Source organism: Lepidochelys olivacea, assembly GCF_965140295.1.
Source record: "Lepidochelys olivacea isolate rLepOli2 genome assembly, chromosome: 2".
In the NCBI taxonomy this organism is placed as follows: Eukaryota; Metazoa; Chordata; order Testudines; family Cheloniidae; genus Lepidochelys; species Lepidochelys olivacea.
The window spans coordinates 156,958,382-156,984,715 of NC_140412.1; the positions used below are offsets into that span (position 1 = coordinate 156,958,382).

General features: G+C 39.4%; 1 protein-coding gene across 3 annotated transcripts in view; it reads right to left on the reverse strand.

Annotated features, from left to right (window-relative positions):
* RECK (reversion inducing cysteine rich protein with kazal motifs) overlaps positions 1-26,334 on the reverse strand; it is a 140,059-nt gene that overhangs the window by 56,781 nt on the left and 56,944 nt on the right. For all 3 annotated transcript variants that reach the window (XM_084619925.1, XM_084619923.1, XM_084619924.1), the window contains 6 exons: positions 14,556-14,589; positions 12,664-12,861; positions 12,063-12,330; positions 9,046-9,225; positions 7,645-7,857; positions 1,297-1,433 (listed from right to left, as the gene is read on the reverse strand). In XM_084619925.1, coding sequence (XP_084476051.1) covers positions 1,297-1,433; positions 7,645-7,857; positions 9,046-9,225; positions 12,063-12,330; positions 12,664-12,861; positions 14,556-14,589 — 1,030 coding nt within the window. The remainder of the gene's footprint in view (positions 1-1,296; positions 1,434-7,644; positions 7,858-9,045; positions 9,226-12,062; positions 12,331-12,663; positions 12,862-14,555; positions 14,590-26,334) is intronic.

Below are 26,334 nucleotides of genomic sequence, written 5' to 3' on the forward strand. Positions count from 1 at the left end.
CTCAAGGCTGCAAACTCGGGAAAAACCCACACCTGGTTAATCATAATCAGAAGGAACCTCTTGACCATTGAAACTGCTTACTTAACAAGTTTTCTTTAAGGGACATGTCATTCTATTACTAATCTATAAATAAGGGAAAAAAGTTTGAGATAGTGGGACTCTTTTTAGACTCTCCCTCCGGATACATCTTGCAGTCCCCACCGGCAGATGGAAGATTTGGCCACTGGAAGCCTGCCGCTGTATCACTCGAGAGCCACATTCAGCTTTGGTAATTATCAAGGTCTGGGGGTGTTTTACTAACCTGTTGCAGACATGTGGAAGTGCTTGAGACGAAGTAAAGTTTAGCTTTAAGTGAAAGCACTCTTGTGTTGTCCTATTTGTGCCAGCCATCTATCGGTCAGACAGCCATGTCTCCCCTGATTTATTTCCTGACACCACCTCGCATAGAGTAAAAGTTACCAAGAGCTTTGGGTTGAAAGAACCCCGGGTAACACGTGGACAATCTCTGGTATATTTAGTAAGCATATAAATCCATGAATAGTTTTATGTATGTTTTCTCTCTGTCCTTTTACCCCAATAAATATACTCTGCTGAGAATGAGCTGTATGATAACTTGAAACGGCTAAAAGAAAAAGGAGTACTTGTGGCACCTTAGAGACTAACCAATTTATTTGAGCATAAGCTTTCGTGAGCTACAGCACTCACTGGCCATAGCCTTCAGAGGTAAAGCACAGCAGAAGTGCTGGCTGTTAGGCAGACTGGCTTGCTGGGATATCACAGTATATGGCAGGGGGCTGTGTAGCCTCAAATCTCTGCTCAGATGGTAGTGGAACAGCTGAAGGCCTGAGACCTGAATGAGTACTTCTACAGTGGACAAAGGAGCAAAGAATGTAGATGCAATTACCCTGAAACTGTGACAGATGTCTTCTCTTGTGTAGGGAAATGTGGGGGTCATGTTTTATTGTCTTCTTGTTTCTCAGTACTTTTGGGTGTGAAGGGGTTCTTTCTGACACACAGGTTAGTTAACCTTATCAAAAAGACGTTATTATTTTGAAGAACATTAATATTAAAATTCAATGGGACAGATTTTCAGCTAATATAAGTCAATGCACATCCAGTGAAGCTGCAGAGTATGAGAAGTGAAGCCATGCTGGGGTTCTTGTCCAATATATTAGATGAAATACTTTCAGCTGAACAATTTCATGTGATTCCATTTTAAAAAATGGAAAACTAAATTTTTAGAATTCAAAAGCATTTTACATTCCAACCCTGTTGCACAGATATTTTGGTACTTACTAAGGTATGTATCCAAAGGGATACAGTTCTCAAAGTCATCTGTTGGAGACAGAAGTTCACAAATGCTTTCAGCTGTGTGACCCTCAGGAAATTTATTTTGGTCTCCACATTTCTTGAGAATTTCCACACAATCTGATCTTCAGAGAAAATAAATTATACAGAATGAACACACTACTGGAGGCAAAAAAAATTTTTTTTAGAGAAGCATAAAAAAGTTAATTTCCCCCAGTCATTTACACCATTAATCACACACAAACATACAGAGAGATATACATTTATGGTCTGAAGATAGGAATTATAGAAACTTATTGCTGAAACTGCAAGTTTTTTCACCCTGGATTTGGAGAGTTTGTTTTGTAACTGTGCCAAAGCAAAAACAACAAGAAAATCAACAAAAACCTCTGTGACCTTAAGAGCCCCTTTATGCCAGCTGGCAAAGGGCACACACACTGTTGTCAGGATATTTCGGCAAACGGTCTTGTAAGAGATTATACAAGAACTGGTCACACTGGTCATGAACAACACTGTGTGATATATGGACCGTTTCTGTATGAGAAACTCATGTGTATACGTGCTGGAAATGTTTCCTAAAATATGTTTTGGAGGCAGTGGATAAACAAGCCTGCCTTATGCAAAGGAAAAACAGTGATTAACCTTTCCATAACTGTTGTTCTTCAAGATGTGTTGTACGTTCCCATTCCGCTTTAGGTGTTTGTGCGCTCCAGTGAACAGTTGTCAGAAACCTTTTACCCGTAACAGTACCATCAGCGCAGCCCAAACAATCTCTGCTCTCTCACACATCACATAGGCATAAAGAGCTGAGCTGCCTCAGGCCCCCCTCAGTTCCTCCCTACCAGAACAAATCCAATAGAGAGGGGAAAGAGAGCAAGTCATGGAATGGACATGTGCAACACATCTTGAAGAACAACAATTACGGAAAGGTTAGTAACTGTTTTTTCCTCTTCAAGCGATTGCACATGTCCATTCCACCACAGATCACTCACTAGCAGTTTTGTGTGGAGGGGGGGGTTCAAAATCCATTTGAACAGTGACTGGATGACGACTTGTCTAAATTTAGCATTGTCTCTAGATTGTCTTCCACTGTGCAATCTCTCAACAAACACGTGACATGATGATCAGGTTGCCACTTCGCAAATGTCTAATATGTGCGTATGAACCAGAAAAAGGTCAGAAAAAGAGGCCGTTTGAAATCTAGTCAAACGACCTAATACACTATCTGACGGCTCCTTATTAGTCAACTGGGAACACAGACAAATACAACCAGATAGCCATGAAAGCACTTCGCATGGAAACCAGACTGCCCGTCATTCTGTCTGAAAATGCAACAAACAATTGAGAAAAAGACCTGAAAGATTTAATCAGTTCCAGATAAAACACTAACACTCTTCTAACATCTTGAATGTGCAGTGTCTCCTCTCCCTTATTACCGTGAGGCTTAGGGAAGAAGGTCAGTAAGAAAACTACTTGGTTGATATGAAAAGAGGAGACCACTTTTGTAAGAAAACTTGGATGCGAACAAAGGTAAATTTTATCTGTGTAAAAAACTATATATGGAGAATGTGATACTCATGCCCTCAACTCCCCTATTCTCATGGTCAATGTAACAGCAATTAAAAATGAAAAGCGTAACAGAGAGCAGGTCGCTAGAGGCTTGAAGGGAGGATTCATCCACTTTAACACTAAATTCAGACTCCAAGATGGATTAGGGCTCTGTGTGTGTGGAAACATCCTATCCAAGCCCTTTAAAAATCCTACAACCATCAGGTTAGGAAAAAAAAGGAGTCGTTATCCACAGGAGGATGAAATGCTGATACAGCTTCTGGGGGACCTTAACTGAGCTAACTGCTAATCCTTGATGTTTCAGATACAGAAAATAGGAATATTTTCTCGTGAGGGGGTCCCTGATAGGGACAGGGAAGGGGGAGGGAAGGATGGGGTAGAAACAAAATGGAGCATATATCCCACTTCCACCTTGCTTAGAACCCACCCAACTGTTTTGATGTGGGCCAAGCACCATGGACATGGAACAGGCTGTTCGCAAAAACTGAAAAGAAAAAGATGTCACTCCTAGAACTGACAGACTGCTCTCAACCTGCCCATCAACATAAGCTCTTGGAAGATGCCACCTGCCTTGACAAACTAGCAGCAGCTGAAGCAGAGGGTAGTGGTGGGCATCTTTTGCCAGCTCTGTTCCTTCTCCTTGGTAGTTCCTGGGCTCAAGGGGCAAACCACTGAAAATGCTGAGATTGTTGAGGGTAGAAAGCCTTCCACTTCCCTGCTGGGGTATAAATTCCCAGGGATTTCAGGGTCGCTCTAGAATCTGAGATTATGCAGAATCTCAGTCTTTTCTGAGAAGAGCAATGGCCCTTTAAAGGGCAAGTCCCGAACTGTCCATTACACCTCTCGCGGGAGGCCAGAAGAGTGTAACCAGGATGAGTCTCATCATGATAGCAGAGGCCATGTTGCACACTGCAGCATCTGCTGCATTGATTCATCTGCAGAACTGTTCTGATGACCAGCTCACCTTCCCCTATTAAAGTCAGGAGCTCATTTCACCTCATCTGAGAGTTGGTCTTTGAATTTTGAAACAGCATCCCCAGGGTGAAATTGTAGCATCCCAGCAAAGCTTTCTAAGAAGGGAAATAGTACCATGTCTCCACTCTTTTTGCAGTTGGATGCAGGGAAGCTGGGGTCTGATAGAGGATCTGGGTAGGCTCTAACATAGGCTCATTTATTGGTAGAGCTATTTCAGCTGGAGCCACAGATGTCAGAATGTCTACCAGCTTGTGGGATTTTTCCTGGGCCTCCTGTGGATGAATATCTAGGGCCATAGCCATCTTCCTCCACGGCTCTTGAGGAGTCTTAAAATAATTCAGAGGTAAAGAAATAGGCTCCATTGCAAATTGCCTCATCTGGGGATGAGGAAGAGAATGCTAATGATACCAGAGCAGATTCAGTTCCTGCTCCTCTTGCAGCTATTCAAGAGACGGATCATGACTCTCCCGAGTGTCAAACTTGGTACCAACGCTATGGTGCTTGTGGGAACGATGTTCCTGACACTCAATAGATGGAGAAGAGAGGGCTGTATGGATGCTCTTGATTGGGAGGGAAACCCCACAGGTTCTAAAAGGGCCACTGGTACAGCCCCCAACCCCAACTATGAGTAGCCCAAGGGTCCCCCTATAAACTCCCTGCTGGTACTCAGGCAGAAACCAGGGCAGGCAGGTAACATAGTCCTCCTGAGGTGAAAGACTAAGCTGGGATACATAGGATCCAACTTCAGAGTCTGATGAGGACAAAGACCCACTGGTACCGCAGAAGGAGGCTCAAGCTCTGAAGAAAGGGGATCTTGGGATACTACCTGCAGCTTTTTCCTGGACAGTACCAGCTTCACTGGTACCCTGATGGCCATGTGCAATGGAGCTGCTCAATGCTTAGGTGAAGTTGCTGGAGGTGGTACCTTTGGAGACAGTGCCAGGTGAGTCTCTTGAACTTCTGGTAATGGCACAACTGAGAGATTCACCAACTCCCTTGCAGGCTCAAATGCCTCAGGAGTCGATAGTACCAGGAAAACACTCTGCAGTAGTGTGGTGTGAGAAGTTGCTGATTAAGGTGCTTCTGAAGCTGGTCTCGACAGGGCCACACTGTGCTTTGCAGTAAACGAACTCCTTTGTTTAGAGGTGTGCCCCGAGAAGCGCTTCCTCTTTGCATGCACTCCAGAGTCTTTAGAAGAGCTCATTCTCTTCAAGTCTTTTGTTGACTCTAGCACTAAGTCCAATTTCCAATGCCCCTTCTTCAGCACCGGTGATACTGATCTGCTTCTTGGAACTCATAATGCCAGAGATGCACTACTAACAGACGCAGAGGTCCTTGGTTCAGGGACCAAGGTAGAGGGCTCAGATGGAGACCTCAGAACTGATTCTATCAGCAGACATTTTAACCTGGCTTCCCTGTCTTTTTTCAAACAGGGCTTAAAGTTGTTACAAATGCCACATTTTCCTTCCATGAGCCTCCTCCAAGCAATTAAGGCAGCTGGGGTGAGGGTCACTAACAGGCATAGCCTTACCGCAAGAATGGCGGGCCTTGAAACTCAGAGCGCAGCATCTCTCCAGTTCACAACTTTGTTATTTTTATTTTACTAACTCAACTAAACATGGGTACAATAAAAAGGTATTGAGAAAAAACTTGCAGAAGGACAGGGAGCTCCAACAATTATCACAGGCAGTAGGAAGGAACTAAGCAGGCGTACGGTACCTGTGTGATGTGCATGAGACAGCAGAGGGTGCTGAGGCCACCGATGGATAATGCTAAGAGTAAAAACTCTCTGACAACTGTGCACTGACGCACACAAACATTTACAGTGGAATGGACATGTGCAATCACTTGAAGAAGAGTGTGGATTTACAGGCATTACAGGCAGAGAACAAAGAAAGTACATTTACATATAAGGAAAAAAGCAATTAGGCTAACAGCAGCTGGAGGAAACGCCTAGATGAGCATACCAGGGGAAGCACCAGACTCTGAACCCCAGGAAGTCTTGGCTCTTTAGACAAAGACTATAGACTTTGGAAAATACAAGGGGAGGAAAAATACATTCTAGTAATCCATCACTTAGAGGACAAAGAGCCAACATCCTCTCAGTCTGTGACCGCTCAATTCTCGTACCCAAAGGATGATGATGCCAGTGTCTTGAAGTAAGTGAGAAAGCTGATTAAACCAAGTTGTAACTTGCTAAAGTTACGGCGTAAACACTAGAAAGTGTGTTTTATTTTGTTTTGTTTGTAACCATACCTGTCTCCTTTTCTCTTGCTTAGTATCACTTACATCTATGTTCTTTATTAATACATTTACTCTTAGTTTTACTATAAATCATCTCAGTGCTGTTATAATGAAGTAAAGTGTAAGTCCTCAGCTAATCCAACAGGTGAGCATGTGCACTGTCTCCTTGGAGGCAGAAAACTTAATTTCTGTGAGTGTTCAGTGAGAGGGACTGGGAAACTCGGGAACCTGTTCACTGGTTTGCTGGTGAGATGGACAGACTGGTGTGGCAAGGAGCGGACACATAGTTTAAGCCCCAGAAAAACTCACTCTTGCTGCTGCAGAGAGGTAACACAATGGCTTATGGTTCTGGGTGCTCTGAGAAGAGTGTCACAACCCTCCACATACATGTGGAGCTCAAAAAGAATGGTTGTGTCTTCCTTTGCTGCTCCTGTCAGAGATGGGTTTTTTTCCCCCCTTTACTATTGATGTGGCCCACTTCTCACTTTCACTCCTAATGATTGGAAAGGGTGAGAACTAGGACAAGACGACTCATCCAGCACCATTTGTGTGGGAATTATGGTACCCATTGGTGATACCACCCAGAAAGCATCCACAGAGGATCCAGAAGCCAATACCAGCCGGAAAATACAAACTGTGCTCCCTCAAGAGCGATTAAGAAAACTGAAAAGTTATTCGTATACGTGGGGAAATAAGGAAGCTAATGACAGAGAAAAAAGATTATGTTGGAGAGAAAGCAGGGGAAAGAAAAAAAAGACAGGAAAACAATAAAAGGGGAAAGAAAACAATGGAAAAAGAAGAGGAAGAAAATGTTATGTATTTAAAAGAAAGTGGGAGATGAAAGGAGACCGAGAATCAAATAAAAGAATGGGGGGAAAAACTGAATTTGAAGGTTCGTAAATTATGCTTTGTTACTTGTCCTACATTTGACTGCAAACCCCCACGCTAGGAAAGGGGAAAGAGGATGATCACATCACTAAAAAAAGAGAGAATATATAACTGTACTGAATGCAACTCAGGTAGGAGATGAAGAGTTTCCACTCTCCCCCAATTCAAGCACTGCAGGGATCAAGAAAAACCAGATAGGCAGTAGTCTTGCAGAGAAATGGTTATATATAATATATATAATTTAGTCTGTCTAGGAGAGGCAGAATGGTCTAGTGGAAAGTACACTTTCCTGAGAATCAGAAGTCAATTGTTACACTGATATGCTGTGTGACCTTGTACAAGTCTCTTCTGCACCACTGGTTGCCCTTCCAACCTCTGTCTTGTCTATTTATATAGGTAAAGCAGGATGTAAAAACCTGAAAAATGATCCTTATAATAGAAACATGGAGAGATTCTTCTCTACACCCTATTCAAGTAAGGGCTTAGGACTTTCAACTCCCATTGACTTTACTGGAAGTACATCAACTATTCAATACCACATTCCTTCTGTGTTTGCCTTTTCTAACACAAGTCAAACCCAGTACTATAGTAGATTGTGGTTTTGGTTTATATGTAAACTGAAAAACTACTGAAGTAAAAAAGACTTATGAATGTACTTACTTGCAGATAATACTTCCTCTAGATTTACTATGACAAGGTTTGATCTGCAGTGAGCAAGCAATTGCCTTCCATGTTTCTGGTTGGCATTTTTTAATGTCAAGAACAGGAATGTTTATAAATGGCATCTTAATACTTCCTTTCTCCCAAAGCTTCATGTCATTCATGGCTCCTTGATCTGACTGAGCATTGCAGCTTCTAAAAAGTTCTGTTGGTCTTAAAGGAAAAAGTTAATATAGCATCTTTATACAGCAGGGAAAAATAAATTTACTTTATACAACAAATTCTACAACCCTATGCTATGTGTCATTAGTGGTATAAAAGACAATTGTGAACGCCTGAAAGGAAATGATTTTTAAACATAATTTCAAGAAGCTACCTTAAAAGTAATAAAAATGAGAAAATAAAGTGTTCAAACGATTTCACCTGTTGTGTCTATATCATTATCCGTAATTCCTAGACAAAGTTGGAGGGATCTAATTCAGTGACAGACTTTCATATACACATTTAAAATTGTTGATATATTCATTAGTGACCTTGTACCTTATTTTTACACATATATTAAAACTAAATAAGGGACAAGGTTAAAAATGTATACATTCGTATTCTTTCAGAGCATATTTACCACCATCACAATCTGCTGGGAAAATTCAAATTCTTTTTTAAAAAGCTGCCTGAATACAACTCTGATTTTTATATTTCTGAAAGAATAAGAATTCTGAAAAAGAAGAGATCATTATGAGACATTCTAACGCTCTCTCAGGAAAATTTTAAAATGTAACATGAAAAACTATGCATTTTGGCTACATTTTGCAATATACAGTATACAGTATTTAAGATAACCCAGCTTTTTTGCTTTTAAGAACTGAAGGTTTATTTATAAATTGACAATTTGGTCTCTGAAATATTTCAAACTAAAGAAAAACATGAAAATAATAAAAAAGTCCAGGTTTTGTTTCATAAATGGCACAGCAATTTTAAGAACATTTGTGGAAACTGTATTCTTATGTGTAGAAATAGATACTTATCTAGAACTAGACACATATCTAAAACAAAACAACAATGAGCAAGCAACGTCTATTTGTCTGTACAATGAACAGTCGGGAAAACATTTTACTAACGAGTAGCAAGATTTTACTATAGACATGAACTTTTATTCCAATCAGCCGCATCATGATAGCATTGAGTATGTCTTTCTGAAGTGTGCTTTATGTTGCAAAATTAAACACTTTCTCAAGAGCCGTTCTAAAAATATTTTACTTTAATAATTAAATAAAAAGTCACTATCTGATTACAAAACAATCTTTGGGAAAAAAAACCCTACAACATGCAGAATACAAATCTGAAAATATTTACTCAACACACAGGAATTCCTTGATGAAATATTTAATGCATTTATCCTACCTGTTATTAAAATTAGTGCAGTAAGTGAGATTTCTACAGCCCAGCTGACAAGGTTCTCGAACGTCTGCTAAACAGGTCAACATGGAAACTTCAACTGGGCTGTACTCACAAATGCGATCAAATTCTTGCCAACTCTGTGTATTGCCCCAGCTTGTGCTATAAAGTTTAGTGCACAACTCCCTGAAAAACATTAAAATAAAAGCAATTTTTCAGAAGTCTTGTACCATACAAAAAGAAACTACAGGTCCTCATCATGAAAGCCCACATCCTTCAAAATTCTCACTGAAGTTTTTGACATCCAGACAGTTTGCAAGATTGGGCCCAATATGTGGCTGCAGACAGACCATTCAGGTGTTCTCCAAAGTGAGGAGCTTTCATTTAAATAGCAAAGTAACCCTCTAGCTGTGATGCTTGTGAAGGAAATGTCAAAATGTGAAGTGGGTACAACCAATACAAAGATACCTACTGAAGTTTGCAGAGAGCCTGAAACAGTAACTCTGAGGTGAGAATCGCCCCACTCATTTCTGTGGGTGGTAACTCAGATGGCAATAAGGAGGGGAAAATGTCTAATCCCATTGCTCAATTTCAGATTATATACACTTGTGTCCAAAATGGGGAGCAAGAGAAGATGTCTGTCTTCCCCCAGTACCCAAAGCTTAAGAAAGTCCAGCCGTTTTCATGGTCCAAAAATACCCACACCATTTTACACACATCCTGGGTGGCAAACACTACAGTTGTCCCTTACCCAGCTGTCAAGACCTCCAGCTTCCCCTCCCAGATGACTGCAATACCATTCACATTGAAATATAAAAATCTGCAGCATACTGAAAAACTGAAGGCAGACTAAAATAAATTGAGAATTTATCATCAAATTAAGTAAATAACAAAAGAGATACCATGTTGATTGTTCTGCACTGTATTGTTCTATCTTGGAGGAGAAGCAGCATTGCATAATTCCAGGACATACCTTCCACTATAAGATCCTGTTTTCAGTTGCTTATAACTGTGCCAAACGTATCATTTGGGATGAAATTTTACATATTTTAGGTCTCCCTCAGGCAGAATTTTTTTTTCGAAAATTTCAGTCAAAACAGTTGAGCTGTTCAGAAAACGAGATTGAGGGGAGGGGGACACATTGTTCTACCCATGTCAAACTCTGGTGACCTTTTTTTGTGAACAGCTCTAGCGCCTGCATGCTTTGGAGCAGGGACTTGAAATTTGGCTAGAGAGGTGACCCTTCTATCAGGGTTGTGTATTTTGCCATCTCTGTGAAAATTCACCCAAATTTTGCAAAGTTACAAGCCATTGAAAAAAAATTACAGTTTGCACATGCTCAGTAGATTTCTTCGGTTTTATCAGCGAAAATTGCTGACAGAACATGCTCAAGTGTTTTAAATTTCTAGTGCCGACCAGACTGTGCATGCACCATCCCCACAGAGCATCCTCTTACATACAAAACTTAAGGTTGTACAAGCAACCTTATTTCTGGCATTTCCTAACTTTTGACTGCTTGACTCTGCAACCTTAATAATGTTCTTTTAACATTATCATAGCCTGAAAGCCTAATGAAAAATCATAAAATTAGCCATAGGCATAGTATCTTTCAGGTATTTGAGTCTTCTCCCAAACACATGTTAAAATAAAGTGAAAACACGAAGGCTAAACTCATTTATAGCACTGAAGGTGTTTCTGAATCATATGAATTCCAAAAAACCACAAAACAGATACCGGCGAAAAGTTGTTGGTGGTTTTTTGTGGTTTTTTTATTAAATACATGCAAAAAATCTTCTAAATGTCCAAATCAGTTTTGCTCATAAAATTTGCAAATGGGTAATCTCTTGCTGAGCTTAGATTTTACACCAGTAAATTAAGCGGCTTTGGAGGCAAGCGTTTAATTTTGAAAGAAATAGTGGCTTATTATTGAAACCTTGACCTGCTATACCTACAGTTTTAACCAAATTTAATAAATAACAGATGAGAATCAAATACAGAGGGAAAAGGGAATGGAACATTTAGAGAAGATCCAAGCAAGTAGACAAAAAAAAAAATCTCAAAATATATATTGAATTCAAAAGTGAATTTTCATTTTACTGCAACCATTTGGGATCTGCTTTCTGTGCACATTAACACACTTAATCTTTATTATTGCAAATGTTTACAAAACAGATTTTTTAGCCAGAATATCTGCCACAAGCAAATTTCAAATTGTTAATGATTGTAAAATTCACAACTGACACTACTGATAGTTGCTTAGGTTATATAGTATTGTTTCTGTAATCTTACTGGATGATTTAGCTCTCCAATGGGGTAAACTGGGATTATTATAAATTACTACATAATTTGTACAATAATTTAGGTAACCTATGTCATAAACTACACAACAGTTATGTTTAATTGATTCAATTCATGAATCATTTTAAGAACATAAGAACATGTTAATAATTAAAAATTAATTATTCAAGCATTAAATGGTGCATGGACATATGAGACTAGAAAAAACTCATGCCATTAGAATACATTATATGTTATGAACTGTTTGCTCAGTTCTAATTCAGAATCACTACACAGCTTTTGCTGGTGAAGGCCATATTGGCAAGTTTTTCAAGCATATATTTGTGGTGGGTCAAATTGGAAAAATATATGTAGTTGAAGCTTTAAGCTATTCTTCCCCCATTAATTCTTATCAGCAACTAAATGCCCCACTTCATCCTGCCCCAATATCTGCCACTGCACTCAGCCAGCATGGATACAGCATATTCATTGGGTGTTTCTCCAAAATTTGGTTGGTACTCACCTAAGATGAAAGGAGTAGCTCTAGCCTGAAAGATATTGTTTCATGAAAGTTCAAACTGGAGCACAAGATGACGGACACCATGGAGAGGAGCCAATTTGCTGAGTTTCTACAAACCACCCCAATTTGACACTTGAATGAGAACATCTGTTACCTGGGCAGCTTCTGGAGCATTTTCACTATTAATTGTTTCTAACGAAGGAGGAGTAACAAAAAGGCTACTGACCTACATGTGGAAGTGTTTGCTTTAGAACAGCAATGCAATTTAGCCCCATCAAGGCCTGTTGAAGGAGGAGGATGCACAGTGACTCCAGGATGAACAGACCTTGAACTCTCAAGAAAACACTGCCAGAGTGGATCTTGAGGCAGAGGCATTGTTTTACATCCTTCTATAAGTCCATCAACAATTTCAAGTTCTGTTTTCTTTGACATTAGAATCTTTTTACAAGCACTTTGGCAGATATAATCTTCTGCTCTGTCACAGCAATACAAACCTAAATATTCAAGAGAATAAAAATTGTCATCTATCACTGGCAGCTATCTAATGACAACAACAAATGTATTCTTTACCATGCTGCTTTACATTACAACGTGTTCATAAACATTTTAAATAAAATCAACAACAATAGCAAGCAGATGCTTCTTTAGTTTTAAATACTAGCAGATTGAACCATCTGAAGAAAAGCAGGAAGTGATCTATGGCATTAATAGATTATAACAATTAATAACACTCACCCCAAAATCTAACAATGTATTGTATATTCCATTTCAATACAATTATTTTTTTATTTTGGAATGTTATAAACATTTTATAATGTTTTACTTACTATCTGTAGGGTTTCTCATTGGATATGACTGTGTGTAGTTGTTCACGCAGTGTATTAACTGAGGACTAATAGAGGCACAGTAACTTTCAACTGCTTTTATTTGTGAAGGACCAGGAGAAGAGTCTGTCCGAAAAATTGCTTGACAATATTCCCGGCAGTTTGTATGATGTCCTGCATAACTGCAACAAACTGATCCCACTGGAAACACATGAAAAAAAAACCTATGTGTTTCTGTGCACAGAAACTAATATATAGAAAAAGAACATACGTACTCAGTCAATAAATTCACTTAAAGACTTAGAATGATATTCATACTACTATTCTAAAGAAGGACCCCATTTTTGAAAACTCTACTAAAATAATTATCAGAGGCATGGAAATTGTGTGTGTCTGCAGGCTGGTAAAGGGGCCAATATTTTTTGGGTTCACCAAGGGTGGAAAAATCCTTACAGCTAGTCTTGGGCTCGAGAGAGTTTTTGTGACACAGTCAGATTTTAGTTTCAGTTATTTTGCTTTTACATATTTGTAATACAACCATACATGTATTATAGTACAATTAGAATATACACACAAAGGACTAAAGAGAGCAGCTGACCCCTGTAACCTATAGGATAGCTTAGATTAAGAAATAAACAGAAGTTAGGTTTTGGACCTAAGTGTAGAGGGGTCTGGAAAACGGAAGTCGCTAGTGTGAGAAAGTTAGAGATAAATTGGAGATAAAGTTTTATGGGAAAGTAAAAGTTAGCAAGATGTTACCGTTATGCTTTGTTTATAACAAGCTTGAGCAAGTTTTTTAATTATTGTTTTTAAGAATTGTGAATGTTTTATTAAAATGCTATCTGTATTGATAGTATGGGAAGGACTTTGGCCCAGATCTTAATTTAAAGAATGTGTATGGAAAGAGCCAATAAGGAGGTGGCAGAACTATAATTATGCCATGGTGCAGTTTAATGTTAATTAGAATTATAACATATTATAAAAGGAGTAGTTTTGCTAAATTGCAAGAATGCTCTAAGTAACAAAAAAGGATACCATTAGGTTCCAGGAATATAAAACTGTACTTCAGTCAGTGGACTGATCACCGATTAATAAACTCAAAGATAAAAAAGTGTAAGTATAATTGTTGTATTGTATAAGAGATAATTGCATGCCTGTTTGTTTAATTAATCATTTTCCTTTTAAATAAGGTTGGTTTTTATCAAAGTGTCAATCAGTGATCTAAATAAATTTTTCTGTAACCGACCTAGATGTTGGAAACTGAAAACTAAGTTGGGTTTTATTGCACTCTTATCTTTAACAACTTAATATTAATTGGGGACATTTCAACATAAAAGTTATAAAAGGTTACACCCCAATTCAAAAAACAAGAGATCCAATAAATCTGGCTCATTCACATAAAATATTTTTCCCACATTATTAAATACACAGAGACACTTCCTGGGAAATGTTTTATCAAGAGAGAATTCCATCTGTGTAACTTTTTTCATTTCTTCCCCTCCATTCTTTTTCTACTAATAGAGACATTTGTAGCAACACAGTAACTTTGTTGATTGAAGTTTCATCTATGCCTGTTACTTATTTTTCACTTTAAATCATAAAATGGAGTAAAGTAGCAGAAACAGATAAGCTTCAAAGAAACTGTTCAAATACCCCAGTAATAAAAAAATTAGAGAAGATAAACAGATATACACATTCACATCTAAACTAAATATATATACAAAAATACACACAAAGCTTGATCCTGCAAACACTTAAGCATATAACTTTACTCATGTGCTCCCTCCCTCCCCCCATCCCTTGCAGGTGTAGGGGTGTAAATACTGAGAATACAGAAGGGAAAATAAAAATGGACAAAAATAAACATTAAATTTAACTATATAGAGAATACTTACTCTCGTTTCTGTTAATGCAACTAAAAAGAGCATTCTGCAAACAAAACAAAAAACAATTACCAAAAAAAAGAATTTCACATATCAATAAAAGTATTGAGCAATTTCTTAACATTACACAGTATTTATTTAACAAATAGGAATTCATTAAAGAAACATTCTACTGTTAAAGTGTACCTAAATAGCACAGTAGAAGTAGAAGTGTATAATGGATAAACGGGCATATTTGCTTAAAAAATAAGGAAACGAGGTAAATAAAAAGAATTTTAAAAGACCATGTATCATTCCAAATTCTTTTTGCATGTTTTAATGGAACACATAGGAAGGTTAATCATCTAGACAGAAAGATCTTCATAAACTACCTCAAAGACAAGGAATAGGATATACAAAGACCATATTAATGACTGTTAATTTAGGGACAAATCCTGCAGTTTAAATTCACACATAAATCCATGGGAGTTTAGCCTGCATAAGGAATCAGTATGCATGGCAGGATAGAGCCTTCAGTGAGTCCTACCCCTTGGAGGCAAATGAAAGTACAAACAGCAGGAAAAATTCAAAAAAAAATTTTACAAGTTCATGTGACATGACAGTTATGGTACAGAACAACAATATTACTGTCACCAAAAACTTTAGAAAATTATATTTTAGAAGTTCAGTGGACATACAAAGAAAGTGTTTTCTCATCTAAAATGAGAAAGATAAGTCTTGTGTGCAAACACAAAATGGACACACAGAAACTTGACAATAACATGGCTGACTAGTTAAAACCAGTAACTAGGTGGCAGGCAGATTTTGTATTCTAATCCCAAATAAGCAAGTGGGGAAAGTCACTTGACCTCATTGCAAGGCCAGCCTTCAAAGCAGTAAGCCATATTGGCCACCTCAGCCTGTGTTTACAGACATGAATAAGTAATCAGCTCTTACGGACACGAATAAGTTGTCTGTGTGTACAGAACATTTAGATGCTGATATTACTTAGGCAGTAGGGTGTAATTACCTAGTTTTAAAATTGATCTTGATAAATTTAGGAACTGGATAGTAAAATGGAGTTGCCTGCAATCACAGGACCAGACGCAGTGAACTGTGAGGTGATTTCAATTCCCATATTCCTATGTTCCCACAAAAAAAAAAATCTCACTGAATTTACTCCTAAATGTAAACCATTTGGCTATTTCTTCGTCACATGGAGGCAAAGTTCTGAGCATCTGATTTGTTATCCTCATATATTAATGATCATGTATGCCAACACAATAACAAAAGCATGTGCTTCTGCCAGCAGATTTTCTTTGAAATAAAAGCTTAATGTCATCAATTAGAATAAAAGTCTCTTTTAATGTGACCTTTGTCCACCTTAGCTTGATAGAAATGAAATATTTTTTGCGAATCTTTCTTCATTATTTAACTTATTTCTTTTGGCACTTCTCTCAGTGAAAAGTCAAACAGAAATTAATCTATTCATTTTCCATTTCTGACTCTCATACTGTAACACCAATGTAACAATGTGTGGACAAAAACACTGCAAGAAAATGTTTGTTTAAAAATCCTTCAGCATATTTAACTGGAAACAATTTTATTATCTGAGGTTTTGAGGAACTTATTTTTTATAAAACCTAAATGCTGGGCCAAATCTGAATTCAGTGTTTCTAATTTGGTTAATTACAAATTTCATTAAAACTCTTCACCTGATCTTATCGATCTAGATTTTTGCTCAGCAGAAGCTTTAAGACGAGCCTTGTCTCTTTATGTCTCAGCAAACTAAGATAGGAAAAAATTATTAAATTATTTACCACAGTAAATAAACAAATAACTCCAAGATCATGTCCTCTAGACTTACACCCTAGGAAAAAAGTCACTCAAAGAGGAAGACTGACTCTGGGAAAGGGGAAGCAGCCTAAGAAGGAAATGCCATAGCACAGGCCCAACAATTAAAAAGACTAAAAAAAACAAACACATATTACAGAAGTGACTTACTACACTATTTAAAGGGGAAAAAAGCATGCAAAAAAGTTTGTAATAAAGGGAAAAAATAGTGATGTATCTAGGTGAGCGCCCAAACCTCTGCTGCTGCAACATCACTATAATCAATCAAGTTACTTTGATGGCTTTTGGTGGCCAAAACAGTCTAGATTGTGAAAATCAGATAATAGTTTTTAATTAAAAATTTTATTAACTAAACTAGAGACACTGTAAAGTCTAAACTGGCCCAGAATTTGGTTTTATAAAATAAAGATGTTATGAAGTCAGTGGAGTTATACTTGCAGAGAATTTGGGCTTGAGTGGGCTCCCAGCTCACAGGGCCTTCAACAGTTAAAAGGTACAGGGAAAGATTGTTTGAGGTTACCCTGCCTTTTACACCTCCAGAAGGTGGAGAAGGATATTGACCCAACAAATGCTGCTTTCCAGAAGGTTCTGAGTGCACTTATCCCAAGAGTGGGAGAATCTTGAATTCTTGGAGAACTGATTAAAAAGCAGAACCTTCAATTAAAACTAGATGCTGTATAGGGGTTAAAATACATAGATCCCAATGAAAGACTTGGAAGAGAAGAAATAAACTGGGGAAGGAGGAATAAACTGCTAGGAAATGAAATTTGAACATTTTGCTTCAACTGATTCAAATGTGGACATATTAAATAAAGGCACATAATAGATGACCATTTTCCTTCATTAATGTCCCAATCTTGCTCCCTGTGAAATCAAGTACAAAGTTCCCATGTCAGGTTTCAGAGTAACAGCCGTGTTAGTCTGTATTCACAAAAAGAAAAGGAGTACTTGTGGCACCTTAGAGACTAACCAAGTTCCCATGTGTTTCTTTTCTTGGGAAGATACTGTAAAATGATGTTCTATATGTTTAGATAAGAAAACCGAAAAACATTAATGCTGCTCCCTTTTTCCCTTTATTGTTCCATCTCCTCTTCCATTTCAACCCCAAACACACCCATGCTAAAGACAGTCATAAGTAGCCACATGATCTTCACATTCATACTTTCCCATAGCTACCCCACACCTTTTGGTCTCGGGGGGGGGGGGGGGGAGGCAGGGGGTTGTTTATTTTTGTTTTCCCTTTGTATGTCTATTTAGATTGCAAGCTCTACAGAGCAGGGGCTGTATCTTCCTACATGGTTATGCAGCATCTAGTACATTGTGAAGGCCATAAAAACAACAACAGTAATATGAGAAATTGGTCTTCCCTAAAGTGTAGCCATAATTACATAAGAGGGAATGCACCTCACTGGGTAGCTATACCCTGCATGAGACCTATCAAACCAATGGAGTAAGATCCTGGTTCAGAAAACCAGAGGAGAGATAGGTCTCAAGAAACTGTCACTCACCTGTAAGGCTAATTGCTACCAGGAAGTTTTGTTATCAGAGAGCAGGGATATAAACTCAATAGGAAAAGGACTGTATAGTTCTACTGGGAGCCAAAAAAAAAGAGAAATGAGTTTCTTACTGATCTGAGAGCTGTAGGAAATTTACTCCTATTGAGTATGAGTTACAAGACACTCAAGCATTCTTGTTTCTGTTTGAATCCTGCCTGACATATGGGTTTATTTTATGTTGAGGCCTGAACTGCAAGTCCAGACTTTCTCGCCTTGGTGCAGTCATCACATTGACCAGGGTATCAAAATGCTGTTTTCTACTTTCTAATAAAACTGATAAATTATCTGACATAATCAACTTGCAGTCTCAAGGAGATAATTAACAGCCAGAGGCTAGATTCTAAGGAAGACAGTTCTAACATTACATTTTATAACTAGACAGTCCACTTCCTCTGTTAGTGGTAGAAAATATATTTATTGTATAGAAAAACCAGTTATCTTCCACTGTATCAACAGACAAGCACATTTCTACCTTCAAAGGGTTATTATAATAAATTCAAGTTCATGAGTTATTGAGATGTCACTCATCAGCCATTCCAACTACAAGTCGCCATTGTTGCTGACTTCTGATCCATAGAATGGCTGATAATTGATGTCTCAAGAATTCATGACACCAATAAAGTATACAGTTACTAAAAACCACTAAAACAACGTATCTTAACCACACAAAAATTCAAAAGACTATCTGCTCAACATAATGGTCCACAAACAAAAAATAATGATTAATACCACCACCACCCAGCTCTTATTATACCGATTCTCATCAGTAGATATCGAAGCTCTTTACAAAGGTTTTTATCATTACCCCAAAAAGGCATCCAAGTTTTATCCTCATTTTTTCCACTATTCCCCTAAAAACCTTTAGTACTGTTTAGGGATGAGCTTGGAGACCCTCCTAACTTGTTTGAGGTACACAATGCCACCAAACAGATGAAGAACAACAAGGCAGCAGGTCTAGATGGGATCCTCCTGAAATCTTTAAAGACGGTGGATCAGAGCTAATTCAGCAGCTTTACTTGCTTATTCTTAAAATCTGGATAAAGGAGGAGATACCCAGTGAAATGAGGGATGCCCAGATTGTCACCCTCTTCAAGAAAGGGGATAAAGCAGATTGTGGAAATTATCATATCTCCGTCCTAGTCATTGTAGGCAAAGTTCTGGCACAGATCCTTGCAACTCGCCTTCTGCCCCGTCAGAAGAAATTTTACTGGAGTCACAGAGTGGTTTCTGACCATGTCGTGGAACTGTGGATATGATCTTCACAACACAGCAGCTGCAAGAAAAGTGTCGGGAGCAAAACCAACCACTGTACATGGCTTTTATTGATTTAACTAAAGCCTTTGATTCAGTGAATCGCCATGCCCTCTGGACTGTACTCTCTAAGATTGGATGTCCTGATAAATACAGCAAATGTCCTAAAATTGCTTCATGATAACATGAAAGTGACTGTTCTGAGCAGCACTTTCAAAGTACAAACAAGAGTAAAACAAGGCTGTATCATCACTCCAACCACGTTTACGGTTTTTATAACCGTCATTCTTTACCTAGTTGCTGGGAAGTTTACAGCCGGCATTGAAATCACTTACAGAATGGACAGAAAGCTGTTCAAGCTTAGCAGGCTGAAAGCCAAGAGTAAGATCTCCACAACATCTATTGTGGAACTTCAGTATGCTAATGACAACGCCATCTTTGCCCAATCTGAGAAAGATATTCAAACTATCTTGAATGTGTTTGCCAATGCTTATGCATGTCTTGGTCTCACTCTTAATATCAAGAAAACTAAAGCACTCTATCAGCGCTCTCCAAATGAGTTATTACATGCCCCATCTATCAAAATCAATGGAGTGGCACTGGAGAATGTCAATCATTTCCTCTACCTTAGAAGTCATCTTTCATCCAAGGCAGATGTTGATGCAGAAATTCAACATCGCCTGAGCTGTGCCAGTGTAGTTTTTTCTCGTTTACGGCACAGAATTTTTGAAGATCACGACCTTCGAACAGACACCAAGCTTCTTGTTTATCAAGCCATTATTTTCCCAACACTATTGTATGGGTCCGAAACTTGGACAACCTATAAACACCACTTGAAAGTCCTTGAGAGGCACCATCAACGCTGCCTTAATAAGATTCTGAAGATCAAATGGGAAGACAGGCACACCAATATTAGGGTCCTCAAAGAGGCAAAGACCACCAGTATCGAGGCAATGATCATCAGTCAGCAATTCCACTGGACTGGTCACATTGTCCAGATGCCAGACTATCGCCTCCCAAAACAGGTTCTGTTCTCTCAGCTGAAAGAAGGGTACCGTAACGTGGGTAGACAACGGAAGTGATATAAGGACTTACTGAAGGACAACCTAAAAAAGTGTAATATTGACATTCACACTTGGGAGACATTTGCCCAGGATCGCTCAAAATGGAGTGAAGTCCTACATGACGGTCCCTGCATTTTGAACTTGTTCGCCAACAAGCTGAAGAGGACAAGAGGCGCAGAAGGAAGGAGAGACTGACTTCCAGTCATGGTCAACTGCCTCCAGCTGAGCCTGAAAACACCTGCCCACATTGCAATAGAACTTGTGGTTCAAGGATTAGCCTTATTAGCCACCTGAGGACCCATAACTCCCATGGAAGATGATCATACTTGGTAACGAGTGATTGCCCATCATCATTAGTACTGTTACTGTTTTAATATTTACTTCCAAGTACATAGCAGTTACTCATTATGCCTCAGACAGTTTTTTTCCACAGTTGATGGCCGAGAGCTTTCCACAAACTATTGCTGCTGCCACATCAATCTTCATTTCAGTCCTCTGGGTAGCAATTTTTCACCTGATTCACTTCAGATTTTACCCCTTTCCTGCCTGTGAGGCAAATCTGTCCCCTTCACCAAATCAAGCAATTGGGCTGAGGCAGTGGTGCAAATAGAATTCATTTCTTACCAGTACGCTGCACTCATGGAAGTGACACAAAAGGGGGGCACCAGCTAAAGGAGGGGCATGTGACCTCCCCACATGACCCCTCCCCACCCCCAGCCCAGAGCCCCGTGCTCTCCCCGGCCCCTCCCATTGATCCATGCCACATTACCTGTGGGTGGGGCTCTGTTCTCCTCCCACTGCACCGGAGACTTCTGAACCACAGGGCTCTTCAGAACCACAGCACCGAAAGGAGCAGAATGTGGGGACGCTGGGAGGCCCCATGCTGGCAGCTCTTCTAGTGCAGCTGTACCCCGCCCCCAGCCCTGTCCTCCGGCTGGGCTATACAGACCCCAGACAGGAGACGCAGCTGCGTGGAAGGGCTGGGGGCAGTACAGCCACGCCGGAGGAACTGCTGGCAGCCCCATGTTCTGCTCCTCCTGTGTCTTTCCAGTATGGAGTACTGGCTATAAATATCTCAGTGGTATGGCGTATTGGACCATACTGCTGTACTTGCACCACTGGGCTGAGGAAACAGAGAGAACTCATGGCAAGAGGGTTTTTTACAGATAGAATCATCATCCTATAGCTGCAAAGTAAAAACAGAGCAATTCTATTATTGCTACAAAAGCCTCAAGGTTGCAATAATGTCCTTGGAACTCTTCCCCATCCCTGTGGGTGCAGGGGCGGTAGCAAATTGATCTGCATAGCCACAGATCCACCTGCCCTGCATAGCCACAGATCCAGTAGCATCACACCTTCAGCATGGTGGAACACAGGGAGCTGTGGAGCTCAAAGGAGCTGTGCAAAGGAGCAGCAAGTGTCGGGTATGGACCTACAGGGTCCCAACATTTCCCCAAACTTATATTGTGGAACCACAACGGTCCACTTTTAGATATGAAAAGGACAGGGTTTGTCCCTTTATCAAAACCCACAAAATTGTGTGTGTTATAATGAGGTAGAAGATCATGGTCTCTGTGAGACTTAGGCTGCTTTTATAGCATAAAAAAAAGAAAACACCATGCTCTCTTTTCAAACTACAGTTAGAGCTAGTGAACATTTTAAAAAAAATTTCAACAAACATTTTGTAATTTGAAAATTTTGTAATTTGAAATTTAATTCCTGAAAATTTTCAATTTTTTAAATTAAATTGAAACAACAAGATTAGCATTTAGCAGTTTAATTGTTCTTCCCTCACTTTTTCCTGCCACTGGAAAAGACAGAGAGGGAAAATCACACTTTAAAACAAAAAAAACCCCTTCTTTTCCCTCCTGAAAAGGTGGGTGTGGGGCTGAACAAACTAAATGGATTCTTCCACAACCAAAACTATTTATTTAAAAAAAAAAACCATCAGTCAAAAATTTGCCAAAAATCCAAATAGATTCTGTCAAAAAAACATTGTTAAAAATATTAACAAAATTTGACTAGCTCCAACTTGTGTTTTTTAAAAATAATTTCAAAGAAGCATTCTAGAAACAGCTCAGAATCTTAATACATCTTAATATCCCCCTTGAGTACTGTGTTGCACTGATAATTTTATATGAATAAATAAATAAATAAGGCATGAAATTATAAAGCATTCCAACATGTCTACTTAGTGTTAGTTTGTTTGGAAAAGATATAGTTCTTCTCATTTGGTTAGAGCTATAAGACAGCAGCTTTGTTTCAATAAAAAAAAATGGAACACACTTCTAGGTTACTACCCCTGCACTTCTCAAATATAATGGTCTCATTTAAATTATTAACAAATCTGTGAAGAGGGTGAAACTCCTCCAATCTCCTCTGAGCCCCAATACCGTGACAGGAAAGTCCCATTTAGAAATGAAAGGCCTGTCCCGGAAAAGTCAGGAACATGAAGTCATTAGTCTACATTTTCAAGAGTGACTAGCGATTTGGGGCATCTCAAGTTTTGGACAGCTTAAGGAAACCTGATTTTCAGAAGAGCTGAGCACCTGCCCATAGAAAATCAGGCTCTAACATGTTTCAAACTGGGCACCCAAAAACACCGGCACCCAAAATCACCAGTCACTTTTGAAAATTTAAGCCCTGTATTATTCATATTTCTGTATATATTCATATTTATTTATGTCAGAAGGGACCATTATGATCATCTAGTCTGACCTCTTGCACAATGCAGGCCACAGAATTTCACCCACCACTCCTGCGAAAAACCTCTCACCTATGTCTGAGCTATTGAAGTCCTCAAATCGTGGTTTAAAAACTTCAAAGAGCAGAGAATCCTCCAGCAAGTGACCCGTGCCCCATGCTACGGAGGAAGGCGAAAAACCTCCAGGGCCTCTTCCAATCTGCCCTGGAGGAAAATTCCTTCCCGACCCCAAATATGGCGATCAGCTAAACTCTGAGCATATGGACAAGATTCACCAGCCAGATACTATAGAAAATTCTTTCCTAGGTAACTCAGATCCCATATTAGTGCACATCCATTCTATCATTATAATTATGTTTTGTAACCATTTTGTCATAATCATCTGAACTGATTACAATAAATGTTTTAATCATACCCACACATCAGCTTTTTTTCTACAACACAACCATCTGTCAGCTATGTTTTTGCATCTACACCAAATAAGCTGCCTTATCATCTTTGTATCAATGTATACTGGGAAAATCTGGGAAGCTATTCAATAGTACCCAAAGGGGACCATGCCCAGAAAATATACACAAAGGTAGTAAACTCTGTGATGTCTGGTTGTACAGGGAGCAGGAGGGCAGAAGGATCAACAAACCAGTCACGTAAGCACTGTTAGCAGATTCTGTCCATATAATAAAGCAACAATGTTACAGATGGATTACAGTAAGACAACCATGCGACAAATAGGCTGCTGGCAAGGATGCAACATTATTAGCAGCCATAGTTACTAACTGAATAGTGACCATGTTGTGTGTTGACACAAACAATGTTTAGTTGCAAACTCATTTAAAAATTGTAATGAAAACAGGACCTTTACAACTTTTAGGCCTGGTCCACACAGTAACATTTAACCATTTGTACTCAGTTAATGGGGTGGTTTGCTCAAACAGTGTCTTCTGATCACACAGAAGGCAACCACATTTTTTCTGAGTAACCATGACAGCTACCAGCATTTCTCCTCAGCAAGAGACCTGCACTGGAATATGGTTATCTTCATGAAATTGGTTCAGCACACCATTCCCCCTGCCACTCTCATTTTGCAAGACTGACGGGACCCCTTAATCATGTCTGTGTACCAAGTGGGCCAGTCCTCCTTCCTTTCCACTTTCTGGATAGTAGAGCATCTCAGAGTGCATTACCCCACATGGTGCAGCTCTGTGCTGCTGAGGGTTAGCCAGTTTCCCAGAAGGCACTGATACAGTTAGGCAACATGATAGAATGCAGCTATACAAACATGGTTAGGATGGCATTCTAGAGAAAACCAGGCTGAGGGGGGAACATGATACCAGTCTTCAAATATATAAAGAAGACAGTGATCAATTGTTCTGAATGTACACCCAGGGTAGGACAAGAGGTAATCAACTTAGTTTGCAGCTAGGATGATTTAGGTTGGATGGTAGGAAAAAACTGTCTAGCTATAAGGATAATTAAGCACTGGAACTGGTTATCTAGGGAGGTTGTGGAATCCCTGTTACTGGAGGTTTTTAATAACAGGTTAGACAAACACCTATCCAAGATGGTCTAGGTAGTCTTAATCCTGTCTCGGTGCTTTGGATTTGACTAGATGACACGATTAAGTCTCTTCCGGCCCTAACATTGCTATGATTCTAAAACCTGCTATATGGTCATAAACTGAACTGTATAATTTATAAATTAAGCTGACCATGCCTTTAATTATAGTTTGTCTTAAAAGGGCCACTAACCATGATTTTATACCTAGAGGCACAGTCACCTTAACTAGTCACAAGTAAGGTATCAAGTGATCAAAAAGCTGCAGTCACAAAACAGAGATATTGGGGGCGGGGGAGGAAGGGAAAGAAGACGACAAAAAAGGTGAGCAGAAAAAGGAATATGAAGAGCAAAATCACCTGTCAGATAGGAAAATGAGGCTAAAAAACAATTTCATAGAGAAAGGAAAAAGAAAAGCACATCTGGTGCTCCATTTTCAAAATCCTCATTTTACATTAAATGATCAAAGATTGCAAAATATAAATTTATAACAACATCATCACAGAAGTATGATCTCTGTTTTAAAGGAATCTATTCTGGCTGCTTCTTCTGTATGTGAAGTTGCAATCCTCCATTTGTAATACAGTATTCTCCACAAACAATTAAGATATCACCAATATAGCATAATGACTTCCAGGGAGGAATAAGATTTGCCATACATGCCACTTTATGCTAGCTAGGCTAAATTAGTAACAAAAAATGCCTCAAGTAATAACAGTTAGTTAAACAAATAATTGAAAAGGCAAACAGAGTTTATTCTCCAGATATATTTTTCAGATTTCTCTGTGGTATCAGAAGATCTTTGAAGTTCTTTTGGACCGTACTGCAGGACCTACTGGTTTCGCTCTTTTTGGAGCTCATCAGCTGCAGGCAACGGCCTAATTAGGGTGTCAAACATACTGTCTACATAAGGAACCTTCAGTATCAGAAGAGAAGCTTCTGCATTTGCAGTGCTGAATACAATTTTTTTTTAATTGTTGAATAACCTGCATCTTGAATGAAGAATGACAGCTAATGGAATTACTCTTACAGTGCAAATGGGAAGTGCATGTGGTGGTTGGTGCTTACAGTCCTGCATTAGATCCCCCACTGACCATCATGGCATCTGTATTATGTGTACCATATGTGGACATAGTTAGCTGGTGAAATAAGCTCTTACTGTGCAAACACCAGCTAGGTCACAACCAGTTTGACTGTAGAGACTAACCAATTTAAATAATTTCCATTTAGGCATATTCCCAACTACAAATACTCTATAAAACTTGTAGTACCGTTTCATTCTATCAAATTACTAACCAAAGCCTTCTCAATCTAATTTAGTTGGTAAATTGTGAGGTTAAAGAAGAAAGCCAGGAGGTAAATGTACTGGGTTTAGTGGGATTTAGTGACTATCTTCACCAAGAATTTCAGATGTGGGTGTAAGACCACTTAAACCTTATGGAGTACAGGAAAAAGAGGATCAGCCACCAAAGTCTAGAGCAGAGGTGGGCAAACTACAGTCCGCGGGACCGTCCTGCCCTGCTCCTGGCCCGGGAGGCTCGCCCCCAACCCCTCCCCTGCTGATCCCCCTCAGCCTTAACTCGCCACGCCACCGGCATAATCCTCTGGGCAGCGTGGCTGCAGAGCCCGGCCTGACCCAGTGCTCTGTGCTGCGCAGCACAGCTGCTTGTCCTGGTGCAGCCGTGCTGCCAGCCACCAATGCTCCAGGCAGCTTGGTAAGGGGGCAGGGAGCGGGGGGAGGGGGGGCGTTGGATACAGGGCAGGGGAGTTTGGGGGGTGGTCAGGGGCCAGGGGTGTGGACAGTGGTCGGGGCAGCCAGAGGGCAGGGA